The sequence below is a fragment of the Schistocerca gregaria genome, chromosome 8 (assembly GCF_023897955.1).
Source record: "Schistocerca gregaria isolate iqSchGreg1 chromosome 8, iqSchGreg1.2, whole genome shotgun sequence".
Taxonomy (NCBI): Eukaryota; Metazoa; Arthropoda; class Insecta; order Orthoptera; family Acrididae; genus Schistocerca; species Schistocerca gregaria.
In genome coordinates this window covers 74,709,433-74,724,598 of record NC_064927.1, presented here as the reverse complement: position 1 = coordinate 74,724,598, position 15,166 = coordinate 74,709,433, and the positions used below count along the sequence as shown (strand labels likewise).

Below are 15,166 nucleotides of genomic sequence, written 5' to 3'. Positions count from 1 at the left end.
TTGCAACTGACTCTGGTCTTTGGATGACCTTACTAGACGGTAAATTACAGCATCATCTGCGAACAACCTAAGAGAACTGCTCAGATTGTCACCCAGGTCAATTATATAGATCAGAAACAGCAGAGGTCCCAGGACGCTTCCCTGGGGAAAACCTGATATCACTTCAATTTCACTCGATGATTTGCCGTCTATTACTACGAACTGCGACCTTCCTGACAGGAAATCACGAATCCAGTCGCACAACTGAGACGGTACCCCATAGGCCCGCAGCTTCACTAGAAGTCGCTTGTGAGGAACGGTGTCAAAAGCTTTCCGGAAATCTAGAAATACGGAAGCAACTTGAGATCCCCTGTCTATAGTGGCCATTACTTGGTGCGAGGCGTTGCACAAGAACGATGTTTTCTGAAACCATGCTGATTACGTATCAATAGATCGTTCCCTTCGAGGTGATTCATAATGTCTGAATACAGTATATGCTCCAAAACCCTACTGCAAACCGACGTCAGTGGTATAGGTCTGTAGTTCGATGGATTACTCCTACTACCCTTCTTAAACGTTGGTGCGACCTGCGCAATTTTCCAGTCTGTAGGTACAGATCTATCGATGAGCGAGCGGTTGTATATGATTGCTAAATAGGGAGCTATTGTAGCAGCGTAATCTGAAAGGAACCTAATCGGTATACAATCTGGACCTGAAGACTTGCTCGCATCAAGCGAAGAAATCGCAACACCAAACAATAATTAATGTAGAGTAATGAAATTTCGGGAATACATTTGTCTCGGTAACGTTTTGAAAGGCTTAACTTTGCAGAATCACAGGTTAATCTAAGAATGTGAAATGCTGGTACGTTAATAACTGCCAGAATGTTGAATGCAAGCATCGATTGTGTTCAAATGGTCAAATGGCTCTGAGCACTATGGGACAACTGCTGAGGTCATCAATCCCCTAGAACTTAGAACTACTTAAACCTAACTAAGGACATCACACACATCCAAGCCCAAGGGAGGTTTCGAACCTGCAACCCTGCAACCGTAGCTGTCGTGCGGTTCCAAACTGTAGCGCCTAGAACCGCTCGGCCAATTCGGCTGGCCATGCATTGTGTTGTACAGATGCTGGACGTCAGTTTGTGGGATGGAGTTCCAGACCTGTTACACATACTCGGTCAATACAAGGACGATTAATGCTTTTTGTGGATGACGCTGGAGTCGTCATCCGATGATATGTCATAGTCCTCGTCTGTAGAGAGATGGTGATCCACCAGGCCAAAGGAATACGTCGACACTCTGTAGAACATGTTGAGTTACAACAGCGGTATTTGGACAAGCGTTATCCTGTTGGAAAACACCTCCTGCATTGCTGTTCATGAATGGCAGGACAACAGGTCGAATCACAAGACTGAAGTACAAATGTGGAGTCAGGGCATGTAGGATAACTACGGTAGTACTCCTGCTGTCACAGGAAATCACACCCGGGACCATTACTCCAGGTGTAGGTCCAATGTGTCTATCACACAGACAGATTGGTTGCATGATCTCAATTGCCCTCCTTCTAACCAAAATGCTGCTATCACTGGCATTGAGGCAGAACCAGCTTTCATCAGAAAACACAACAGACCTCCACCCTAGCCTCCAGTAGGCTCTCAGTTGACACTACTGAAGTCGCAAACGGCAGTTGTTTGACGTCAGTGGATACACCCTACAGCGTGTATGGTTCGGAGCTATTCCTGAAGTTACTGGTTTGTAACTGTTCGTTATGTCACTATGGTGCCAACTGTTGTTCAAATTGCTGCAGAAGATGCAGTACAATGCGTCAGAGCCTTACATCGTACACGATGGCATTCTCTCTCGGAAGTGCCACATGGCCGTCTGGAGCTCGGTCTTCTTGCGACCGTACATTCTCGTGGCCAACATTTTCTCAGATGTTGCAGGACACGCTGTACTGAGACATAAATGTTAAGAAAGAAAAAATCGATACCTTGCGCCGTTTCCTAGTTACACAGAAGAGCCAAAGAAACTGGTACAGCTACTTAATATTGTGTAGGTTCCCTGCGAATACAAAGAAGTTCCGGAACACGACGTGGCATGGTCTTGACTAATGTCTGAATCCCATAAATCCGTTAGAGGGGTGAGGGGGGGGGGGGGGGGAGAGATCTCTTCTGAACAACACATTGCAAGATGTCCCAGATATGCTCAACAATGTTCATGTCTCAAGAGTTTGGTAGCCAGCGAAAGTGTTTAAACTCAGAAAAGTGTTCCTTGAGCCACTCTGTAGCAATTCTAGGCGTGTGGGGAGTCGCATAGTCCCGCTGGAATTGCCCAAATCTGTCGGAATGCACAATGGATGTGAATGGATGCACGCGATCAGACACGATGCTTATGTACATGTCACCTGTCAGATTCGTATCTAGATATATTAGGGGTCCCATGCAACTCCAGCTGCCCACGCCCCATACCATTACAGAGCCTCCACAAGCTTGAACATTCCCCTGTTGATATGCACGATCGATGGGTCCACGAGGTTGTCTCCATTCCCGTACACGTCCATCCGTTCGATGCAATGTGAAACGAGACTCATCTGACCAGCCAACATGTTTCCAGTCATCAACAGTCCAATGGCGGTGTTGACGGGCCCAGGTTAGGCGTAAAGCTTTGTGTCGTGTAGTCATTAAGGGTACACGAGTGGGCGCTGCTCCGAAAGCCCATACTGATGTCTCATTGAATGGTTCGCACGCTGACACTTGTTGATGGCGCGGCATTGAAATCTACACCAATTTGCAGTAGGGTTGCCTTCTGTCAGTTTGAACCATTCTCTGCGGTCGTTGTTGGCCGCGTTCTTGCCGGATCTTTTCTGGCTGCAGCGATGTCAGAAATTTGTTTTGCCGTATTCACAGTACATTCGTGAAATGTCATACGGGAAAAACCCCCACGTCATCGCTAGCTCGGAGTTGCTGAGTCCCAAACTCACTTAAATCGGGATAACCTGCCATTGTAGCAACAGTAACCGATCTAACAACTACGCTAGACACTTGTTGCGTTCGCATTCGGGAGGACGACGGTTCAATCCCGTCTCCGGCCATCCTGATTTAGGTTTTCCGTGATTTCCCTAAATCGTTTCAGACAAATGCCGGGATGGTTCCTTTGAAAGGGCACGGCCGATTTCCTTCCCAATCCTTCCGTTCTCCGAGCTTGCGCTCCGTCTCTAATGACCTCGTTGTCGACGAGACGTTAAACACTAACCACCACCACATGGCGTTCCCGAGCGCAGTGCCGTATTCTGCCTGTTCACGTATCTCTGCCTTTGAATACGCGTGGCTATACCGGTTTCTTTGGCGCTTCAATGTATTTAGAATTGAAATCAGCCAATCGGGGCGTCGCTCGCTCACGTTCAATCGGCCTACCAATGGCGCTGTTGCCCAACGAGTGCTGTGGTTGGTTTACTTAAACTCGAGTTTGCGCGCGCAACGATCTGATTAACTAACTTCAGTGGTAAACAACTGGAGAACAGCGCAACTAATCAAATTTTTTCGTTAATATTTATGTGTCATTACAACCTGCCCTGCAACATCCCTTCAAGCGTTTCAGACATTTTCTGACTACCCTGTATATACACACAGGGCAATTCAGCTTCTCTTTCGGATGTCGTTTATCGTTTTGTGCATATTCTATCGCTCGCTCCATGCTAACTTTTAGTCCTACAGAGAAAATGAACACGACCTTTTAGTGGGTAATTTAATGTCGTTGTATTTTTTTACTGGCCTTGCCGCAGTGGATACACCAGTTCCCGTGAGATCACCAAAGTTAAGCGTACACCGCGATGCGACGATCATGATGCTGTAAACAGAACCTGGATTCATCCGAAAAAATGACGTTCTGCCATTCGTGCACCCAGGTTCGTCGTTGAGTACACCATAGCAGGCGCTCTGTGATGCAGCGTCAAGGGTAACCGCACCCACGGTCTCCGAGCTGATAGTCCATGCTGCTGCAAACGTCGTCGAACTGTTGGTGCAGATGGTTGTTGTCTTGCAAACGTCCCTATGTTTTGACTCAGGGATCGAGACGTGGCCGCAAGATCCGTTGCAGCCATGCGGATAAGATGTCTGTCATCTCGACTGCTAGTGATAAGAGGCCGTTGAGATCCAGCACGACGTTCCGTATTACCCTCCTGAAACCACCGATTCCATATTCTACTAACAGTCACTGGATCTCGACCAACGTGAGCAGCAATGTCGCGATACGGTAAACCGCAATCGCGATAGGCTACAATACGACCTTTATCAAAGTCGGAAACGTGATGGTACACATTTCTCCTCTTTACACGAGGCATCACAACGACGTTTCACCAGGCAACGTCGGTCACCTGCTGTTTGTGTATGAGAAACCGGTTGGAAACTTTCCTCATGTCAGCACGTTGTTGGTGTCGACAACCTTGTGTGAATGCTCTGAAAAACTAATCATTTGGATACCAGAGCATCGTCTTTCTGATGGTTAAATTTCGCCTCTGTAGCACGTCATCTTCGTGGTGTTGCTATTTAATGGCGAGCAGATTAGTTACAGTGGCGGCGCAGCACGAGCTCCGGGCTGCCACCGCGGTAGTCCGTTACCCTGCAGCAGGGGTAACCCGGCCCGCGCACCTGCGACGCCTGCGTGGGGCGGCATCCCGAGCGTCAGGTCTGGCGCCGGCGGTTGCCACCCACCCAGGCGAAGCCGCGGACAGCGCAGTCGGCTGCTGCCTCTCGCCAGCGGCCGTCTCCGATCGCTGGGTGGAGGAGGCAGACGGTCCGCCCTCGGTGGCGGCTGCGAAGCCGGTGGACGGGTGCACTTTACGAGGAGGAGCAGCCACGCCCCGTTGCTGGTTTCGGCCCCGTTTGAAGGCCGAACAGCCTCTCTAACTGGCAACTTGCGGCCCGGCGCAGTTGCAACACGTCGGTTTTTCTTCTCGGGTGCGCCCGCAGGATTTGCTCTCGTGCTGTCCCGCGCACTTTACGCAGCGGTGCTGTATGGTCCAGCCTCAAGCATGATTAAGTATTTTGGCAACCGATATGTAGGAGATCCAATAGCACTAACAATAGGTCTCAACGGGACGAAGATGACAGAGGTAGTCATCGAAAGCTTGGGATGTTATCCAAATTTGACGCGGCAAGTAAACCGAGAACTTTTTATGCAAGGACTCCGTCGCGAAATACTCCGTAATCACATTTCAATTTTTGTGTACATTTCACAACCCTTACTGATTTGCTTAGAATTGTTACCAAAAAGCTCTCTATGAATAACTTCTCACACATTTCAGTTGTTTTTATTTAGTTCTGTTTTTAAAGGATTTCGATTATGTGAAATATTGACCAGCTATTCACAATTACATTTTTTATGTTCATGTATTGTTGTAACGATGCTAAGTTCATAAATAAATAAATAAATAAAAAGGAACAAAATTCCGTGTGTAACCGTAGGCTTCCGCGGCCGTTGTCAATGTTAATAAAATTCTTCTGGGTTAGAGACCGCATTGTCATTTATAAAATTCCAACGTTTCGGCGTCTGTTGCAAGACGCCTTCCTCAGGGTGTGTTGCTAACTGCTGAATGAGCGCAAGTGTGGGTACATATATACTATGGAAGAGTGTTGTGATTGGATGCCTCGGGCGCATCATTTTTGGTATTCGGGATTGCGTTCGTCCTGTCCCGACGAAAAAAAAGGTCACTTATATCGGTGGATGGCCTGTGTCGTCGCTAGAAAGATTCCTCACCCAGCTTTACTGGCTGGCTCGTGGTTGCAGGCCCACCGCAGTGCCTGGTGTAGGGCAGGCTTGCTGGTGACATGGTGAGCCAAGCTGACGAGCGGCTGACGATTGCCTGTTGCAGGACGGGCTGCGCTCACGGCACTGGCAGCGCCGGCTGCGCCACCTGCTGGCGGACACCGCCCCCGACCAGCCCGGCTGGCTGCTCGGCTCCGCCCCCGTGCAGCCGCTGAACGCCACGCGGCCGCCCCCGCCGCCGCCCCCGCCGTCGTTCCGGCCGCAAAGGGCGGTCGGCAGGCGCCGCGACAACTCCAGTGAGGGCGCCGTCGTCTTCAGGTAGAGCAGCGCACGGCAGTACAGGATGGACTTTCAACGATTGCATTATCGTAACCATCATCTTGGACAGTTTCTAACATCTGGCCGGGTCTGTTTGGAACATAAGCCTCTCCATCGTCTTCTGTCTTGCCACCATGTCTCCGTCTTCACGTTAATTCAGTCTTCTCCTTTCTTCTGGACGTATCCCTTCACTCTTTTCACCCATCTGTCTCTCGATCTTGGTCTCTTTCCTTCCAGTTTCATCTCGTGTATCCTCCAGGGTATCTTCTCATCCATTCGCGTAACATGCCCATACCATATCAGTCTTGATTTTTTTTATTTGGCCTTTGAGTGTGTACTCAATTTAGCCATCGGCAACACATAGTGACAATTTACACACAATTGAATAAACAAATACAGAAATGCATATTTACAAGAATAAAAAGCTTAACTCTTACAGGTTTGTAAATTATCTTTTTAAAATGGAATTGAATTGAATTGGAAAGTATTTAAAAGTGCCTTGGCTTCCAATTCACACCAATTCTGAAATATCTTCATCAGCAAGACATATTTATAATTTACGTACACCATTAAAACCTACAGATTGTGACCAGTACTCTTGATGAAGTTAACTATCACTTTAAATAGACGAACGTCTTTAGTATACAAATGAGAAGAAGCTGATAGAGGAAGATGGTAGCCCATACTCAGCAGTGTCTTCAGAAAGACCAACCGTTCACGGTCAAATTTGGGGCACATAAATAAGATATGATTGACATCAGCTTCCGACTCAGGATCACACTCACATGCTGGTGAACTGAAAACGTTGATCCGATGTAGATGTTGTGGGAAAGAGGCATGATTGAAGCGGAGTCTTATGATGGTAGAAATCGTGGATCGGTCCAGATGTGTCCTCTTGAACCACGGCTGTGAAGGAATCCGAGGTTGTAGCACTGCGTAATAACCGCCTTTTGTCTGTTGAGAAACGTTCCACATTTCCTGCCATTGTTGTCTTGCCTGATCCTTGACTTCATGTAAGTAGTCTGTATAAGGAAGGTGCAGATCCAGGACGGTACCTAAGGTTGCCTCTTGTTTGGCTAATGCATCAACTTCATCATTATAGAGGATACCAGAGTGGGAAGGTACCCACAACAAATGGATCGTCCGGCCATTTATCTCCTCCTTTAATGGTTCAGGGATTGCATAATTTTACAAAATAGATAGAATTAATCAGCTAAAGCTACAACTTAATATCTAAATCAACTTCAAATTAATATCTAAATTATCTAAATTTCTAATCCATTCTAGAATTGCCTCTATCACTTCAAAGAAATCTTCCAGATTTCAAGGTTAATCTCGTATGCTGCAGCTTGTTACAATGTGTTAGACGGTCTGACGTTCAAATGGGTGTGAAATCTTATGACACTTAACTGCTAAGGTCACCAGTCCCTAAGCTTACATACTACTTAACCTAAATTATCCTAAGGACAAACACACACACCCATGCCCGAGAGAGGACTCGCACCCCCGCCGGGGCCAGCCGCACAGTTCATGACTGCAGCGCCTGAGACCGCTCGGCTGATCCCGCGCGAGTCTGACGTCCATTGCTACAGTCGCATTGAGAAGATGAAGTCTTTCCCCGTCGGTTCACGGTTTCTGCAACTATACGAATCCTACTAATTGTAAAATCTTAAACATGGCTGCGAGTCAACAACTGTGTAAATCTGAAGAGGTTGAAAAAATCAGCCAACTAGTTGCTAAACAAAGGTTTATTAGTCCTTGACCTAAGTTGCGATATTTCTAAAAATATATTCTTCAGAAGGACTGGGCTTTGTTATATGACATGGCGGTACGGTAGATTAGCTGAAGACGAGTGGTTCTTCTCATATATAAAACTGACAACATAAGAATTATGCCAAGCCACGGCTTTAGATAGCACCTAGATTACATTTAGCGTACTTCAGAATGAATGCCCACTTGTAAATGCCCACCATATGACAAGAGCCGCTCGGCTTCAGCTAGTCTAATGTACCATCATGTGTTGTGACAAGGCCCATTCCTTCTGAAGAATATATTTTTAGAAATATCGAAACCTAGGTCAGTGGCTAATAAATGTTTGTTTTGCAACTGGATGGCTGATTTTTTCAATCTCTTCCTACTAATTGTTTTCCAACTGTGTCACAGTAATTACATCCCAGCTGGGCTTGTGTCAGATCTTATAAGGGTGTGATGTTCCTTATCGGAAATATTACTCCACATTTCTGACCACTTTTTCCTCAAGTAGGAATCCACAGCTTGCAGTGATTTTGCCAGTGAGCTAGGCGACTGGATTTTAATTGGCTCGTTCTAAGTGCAGGCACATCAGAGTGCGTTTCGAGCTGAGGAATTGTAATTAGTTTTTCGTACTCCTTCAGAAAGGAGTCTGCCTTCGATGATCTGGTGATGCAATGTGGCTTGAAGGTGGCAGCCTCTGAAGAGGAGTAGATCTGTTGCAACCTGTGATTATCTTCATTGGTGCACTTAGCTGAACATCGATTTTTCGCGCATGTGGGCCATTTAGTCACCCTGGAGTACAGCTATTAATAAGATTTTCAATGCCTCATTTGCTTCTTCTGAAAAAAAAATGTAATGGCACTGTATACCTGTATAATCACAAGCAGCTGATTCTGGAGCACCTCCCATGCACCTGTGGTGTCGTGCTACCTCGTAAACAGGCAGCAACGAGAACACGCAGAACGCGCCGGTCAGACAAGGGTTTGAACTCGCCCAGTGCTCAGCACGAGAATGCGTTTCCGCCCCAGTGGCCAGTCAAATGGTTCAAATCCCTCTGAGCACTATGGGACTTAACATCTAACCTAACTAACCTAAGGACATCACACAACACCCAGTCAGAGAAAATCCCTGACCCCGCCAGTGGCCAGTCACTTCGCGCAAGGTGTACGCGTGTACGCTGGTCGCTGCATCGCCGAGACTTGCAGCGCTGTCAGACCAGCATTCTGAAGGGAAATCCACTCACTCTGAGGCGCCATTCCCAAAAAGATGACGCTCTTGGCAGGGGAGATCACAGCAGCTAGTGGGTACTGAACGTTCTGTCAGTGCCAGAGCATGGAGCTGGTATATATTATCAACATAACAAACATAACAACGATGAAGTCGCCAAATGCTTAAAAGTATATCTTTACCATCATCGCCCCATATTTCATTGCCTGTTCCACTGAAGTCTTAATTAAATTTCTATTTCAATTGTAGATGTAGATTCAATGTGAGTAACATCTGCCTGTAAAAATAACGTGCTGTAAAATTATTTCAGTTTCTTTCGTGCTGAATAGACGTTGCCTCGCCCAAAAGGCCCACAGTGGTATTGACCAACTGTCTGCAATATGGGCATATCCACCCTCAGGTGAGAGTTTCCACACCTTGAGCAGGTAATGGAAGGAAGTGGGATGAGATGGAGCATGTGTAATGAAAATGTGTAACTGGATGAGGGAGATTTGACGAAGGGGTGCAGTGGGCGACGAGTTGAATCAGATTGAGAAACACTGTTGTAGATGGCATGTCCTACCTTGCTTGTTTCTCTTTTTTATCACTATAAGCAATTATAGACTTGTGCAGATAACTTAGTTAGCTAATGTACTTCCTTAATTCGCCTTCTACTTCCTCTTCTTGCTCCTCCTTGTATATCTCTCCAACTCCTTGCTGAAGCTTTTTTCTACACTATTCTGTGTTGGACAGGTCAGCACTCTGAATGTTCCTTACACACTATATCAGGAATAGAGACATGACCAGTGTTGTCAGATATCTCAATTTTGGCGAGGTGTCCAGATTTTTGGGGGTATCATGACTTGTACCCCATAAATGTTATAGAAAATGCTATATGAGCTGCATTTTGGACACCTTCAAGAAATCAAAATGTCATTCAAACTCATTTCTAATATAGTCAAGTACATGAAAGTTTCGAAATCAGTTTCTGAGCGTGTCGATGATGATAACCAAGATAGGTAGAATATGATGCACTTGGAAGTTGCAATCAGCTGATGGGCTACAGGGACACCTTATCACATGTCTGAACCATACATTTCGAAAATACTCAGCTGCATGGGTTCCATTGTTGTTTATTACCACCATGCTGCTGATTTCTGAACCGTGTCCCCCCCCCCCCCCCCCTCCTTCTCTCCTGTCACGCCTCTCTCAGTCACTGGCTGCCTGCAGCTTCTCTTTTCATACCAATTAGTATTTTACTGATCTCTGTTGAAGTGTGTTGCCAACTGTTATAGCAAACATATAGTTGGTACTTTTGATGGACAGATCTATATTTTTGAGTACTGTTGTACCAGTGTACCTACTTCGCCCTTTATGTATTATAAAGAATACTTTCCTAATGAGTCCACCTCCATCGCTAAGTGATGAGTGTGACTGACCTGAGTCGAATTCCCAGTACTGCAATGTGGTAGGACTGGAATCAGCCTCATGATGCCAATTGAAGAGCTACTCTAGTGAGAAGCAAAGACTCTGAGGACTGGGAAGTTGACAGCAGCTGCAAGAGTGGTGCAATGACAAAACACACCATCACACTGCATCTTTAATGACGCCAGTAGGAGAGGATGACATGACAGCCATTCAGTAATGAATGCTGTGACAGGACCAGCAACTGGAGGTTTAGCTGAATTATATAATGACTCAGAATTTTATTCTTTTTTTCTTGTCATTTATTTTTGTTCTGTCTTTTAGGTTAGGTCTTCTTCCTGGGGATTTTTTAGAACACAAGTCACTGAGTCCCAATTTTGTGCAAATTGGATCTGGCAACGTTAGACATGAAGGAATCATTCTGCTCATATGTGCATCTTCTAATGAAATGGTCTAATGTTGTTTCAGACAGCAAACGATAAAACGTATATGACAGAAATAAGTAAATAAATTCTTAATGTTGTAGAGAACAACGATCTTGAACAAAACAGGTGACAGGAATGTGCAGGTGTGCTGAGGTCATGTGCCGTGAGACGAGAGTTGTACATCCAGGTATACAGCAGGTACGAGCTCAGTGTGAATGAAGGGCTGTGACGTCGTGTTGCAGGGAGCTGTGGGCGCCAGAAGGGTGGCGCGCACGGGGTGTGACAGGGAGGCGGCGGCCCGACCGCAGGCACCGCCGGCCACCTGGCGGCGGCGGCCACAACCACAGGCGCAAAGACAAGGTGGGTGAGTCAGAAGCCCCGCAGCCCCACTACTCGCTCACAACCTGGGTTAGTGGCAGTTTCTCACTGTCACGTGGAATGAGGCAGTATACAACAAGTAAACACCCAAGAATCGATTTCCGATGCATAAAGTAGATTCAAGGTTCTAATTGCTTTACAGTGAGTTAAAGTGTTAAATATTTGATGTTAAATTGTGTAAGTGAGAAGTTCACAAAAGGTTTGAAATTATGTTAAACGTTTGTTGGAAATCGCTAAGAAGTGATGTCATTATCAAACACTGGATAGTGTAGTCCCAGTATTTTGCACTGTATTTTAAGCAATATTGTTCATCATGTCATATCTCCTAAACTGTGTGTCGCACAGTTCCATAATTTTTGAGGTGACTTTAGTGATATATGTCGACACTGTCTGCAAAATGTGTTGCGAACAGAGTCAGTAGCAAAGAAGTAATGTTGTATTGTATTGTATTGTATTGTATTGTATGTTAACTGGGGACCTAGAAATGACGTAGAGGCTCGGTCCCCGTTGCAGCCGCAGTGGTGTACAACCCCACGACGACTACCGCAGTCCAATTCACCCCTCCACCGAACTTAGGGTTATTGTGCGGTTCGGCCCCCGATGGACCCCCCCAGGGAACGTCTCACACCAGACGAGTGTAACTCCTATGTTTGTGTGGTAGAGTAATGGTGGTGTACGCATATGTGGAGAACTTGTTTGCGCAGCAATCGCCTACATAGTCTAACTGAGGCGGAATAAGGGGGACCAGCGCGCATTCGCCGAGGCAGATGGAAAACAGCCTAGCCGGTTCACCGGATCTCGACACAAATCCGCCGGGCGGATTCGTGCCGAGGAACCAGGCGCTCCTTCCCGCCCGGAAAGCCGTGCGCTAGACTGCACGACCAACAGGGCGGGCCAAAGAAGTATTATATTAAAACATCATGTCTAACACATAAAGTTTTACTACAAAAACAGGAAAAATGTGGTAAACAGTGAACGTTTTGATATGTCCACCAATGACCGCACAAAAAAAGTCCAGGTAGGAATAAGTGGACAAGTTTATTTATCAACGATTAATAGTACATCTACTCTGATGTGGATTGAAACAAAACTTAAGATAAGTCGCTTCGTGAAATGGAACAATAATATTTCTGGGAGCTGAAGGTTGGTTAGGTTGTCACTGAGTCTATGTTCATTAGTCGCACTCTTTTTAAAAGTCAAAGTCAGTTAGAATGGAGATTGAACGAACAAAGGATAAGTCTGGCAGGGAGCAAAAGTGTCTAAGCTCAGCAAGTAGCCAGTTGAAAGTTCAACAGGAAGAAATTTAAAAGGACACAAGTTTACCACGACAACGGAACCCCTGTCTTCGACGAGAAGGCCACGAACACTTTTTAAGTCCTCTGCTGGTAGCTCCTGTGGTCGCTAAGTCAGACGCGAAAAGCAGCCACGACACGGAATGGCTCGCGAGTGAGAATCCTGACTATTGATTCCTTGCAAAATAAGTGTCTGGCCCAGAAAAACTCACTCAGAGAGAACTAGTGTGATCTGAACCGAGAGTGGCCCTGAATACCACTCGATGATGGGCTACAGCCAGGCCTACTTTCGATCACGTGTCTTGTGGAAGAGAATAGATCCGTGCGGTCTGCAGCCTCTATCAGTGCATCAGTGCAGTCACCTACTGGTCGATGGTCGCAGCGTGGGTACAACGCGTTTTGTCCTTTCCTTATTTTGTGGGGGCGTCAGTAAAAAATAGTTTCACAATGGTTTGAAACTACGTGCAAAATGTACTGCCGGTCCAGTGTCCAACGGGCACAATATTTCGGCGATCAGACATGGAACCATCGTCAGGTGCGCTGACGAAGTGAGCTCCTGACGCTCGCTCGCTGTAGAACACTGGCGACATATGCCAGGTGTAGAGGCAGCGGAGCTGCTGTTCCTGCGCTGACCTAGGGTGTTGGATTTGGACCGATCTTGACGAGCTGTCCTCAGTGAGCGTCCCTGGCTATAGAGTTGCAACCGCTCTGCAGAAGACGACTGCCGTGGAACATCGGCAGCTATACTACTAGCCATTAAATTGCTACACCAAGAAGAAATACAGATGATAAACGTGTATTCATTGGACAAATATATTATACTACAGCTGACATGTGATGCATTTCCACGCAATTTGAGTGCATAGATCCAGAGAAACCAGTACCCAGATCAACCACCACTAGCCGTAATAACGGCCTTGATACGCGTGGACATTGCGTCACAGAGAGGTACAGCTGCCCATGCAGCTTCAGAATGATACCACATCATCAAGAGTAATGACTGGCGTATTGTGGCGAGCCAGTTGCTCGGCCACCATTGACCAGACGTTTTCAATTGGTGAGAGATCTGGAGAATGTGCTGGCCAGAGCAGCAGTCGAACATTTCCTGTATCCAGAAATGCCCATAAAGGACCTGCAGCATGCGGTCGCGCATTTTCCTGCTGAAATGTAGGGTTTCGCAGGGATCGAATGAAGGGTTGAGCCACGAGTCGTAACTCGTCTGAAATGTAACGTCCACTGTTCAAAGTGCCATCAATGCGAAGCAGAGGTGACCGAGACGTGTAATCAATGGCACCCCATACCATCACGCCGGGTGATACGCCAGTACGGCGATGACGAATACACGCTTCCAGTGTGCGTTCACCGCGATGTCGCCAAACAAGGATGCGACCATCATGATGCTGTAAACAGAACCTGGATTCATCCGAAAAAATGACGTTTTGCCATTCGTGCACCTAGGTTCGTCGTTGAGTACACCATAGCAGGCGCTCTGTGATGCAGTGTCAAGGGTAACGTCAGCCATCTTCTCCGAGCTGACAGTCCATGCTGCTGCAAACGTCGTCGAACTGTTGGTGCAAATGGTTGTTGTCTTGCAAACGTCCCTATGTTTTGACTCAGGGATCGAGACGTGGCTGCAAGATCCGTTGCAGCCATGCGGATAAGATGTCTGTCATCTCGACTGCTAGTGATAAGAGGCCGTTGGGATCCAGCACGACGTTCCGTATTACCCTCCTGAACCCACCGATTCCATATTCTACTAACAGTCACTGGATCTCGACCAACGTAAGCAGCAATGTCGCGATACGGTAAATTTCTCCTCTTTGCACGAGGCATCACAACAACGTTTCACCAGGCAACGTCGGTCACCTGCTGTTTGTGTATGAGAAACCGGTTGGAAACTTTCCTCATGTCAGCACGTTGTAGGTGTCGACAACCTTGTGTGAATGCTCTGAAAAGCTAATCATTTGGATACCACAGCATCGTCTTTCTGATGGTTAAATTTCGCCTCTGTAGCACGTCATCTTCGTGGTGTTGCTATTTAATGGCGAGCAGATTAGTTACAGTGGCGGCGCAGCACGAGCTCCGGGCTGCCACCGCGGTAGTCCGTTACCCTGCAGCAGGGGTAACCCGGCCCGCGCGCCTGCGACGCCTGCGTGGGGCGGCATCCCGAGCGTCAGGCCTGGCGCCGGCGGTTGCCACCCACCCAGGCGAAGCCGCGGACAGCGCAGTCGGCTGCTGCCTCTCGCCAGCGGCCGTCTCCGATCGCTGGGTAGAGAAGGCAGACGGTCCGCCCAGGTGGCGGCTGCGAATCTGTTGGACGGGTGCACTTTACGAGGAGGAGCAGCCACGCCCCGCTGCTGGTTTCGGCCCCGTTTGAAGGCCGAACAGCCTCTCTAACTGGCAGCTTGCGGCCCGGCGCATTTGCAACACGTCGGTTTTTCTTCTCGGGTGAGCCCGCAGGATTTGCTCTCGTGCTGTCCCACGCACTTTACGCAGCGGTGCTGTATGGTCCAGCCTCTGGCATGACAAGCACTTTCTCGCGCGGGTATAGTCAGGGTCGACGTCACGACGCTCTGCCTCAGGAATCGCCTCACAAGGGCACCTCCTCATCGCACCTCCCTCA

General features: G+C 47.4%; 1 protein-coding gene across 1 annotated transcript in view; it reads left to right on the top strand.

Moving 5' to 3' along the window:
- Positions 1-15,166, top strand: part of LOC126285028 (coagulation factor X-like) — a 724,967-nt gene that overhangs the window by 612,737 nt on the left and 97,064 nt on the right. Inside the window, exons 4-5 of the mRNA XM_049984353.1 lie at positions 5,854-6,065; positions 11,116-11,233. Coding sequence (XP_049840310.1) covers positions 5,854-6,065; positions 11,116-11,233 — 330 coding nt within the window. The remainder of the gene's footprint in view (positions 1-5,853; positions 6,066-11,115; positions 11,234-15,166) is intronic.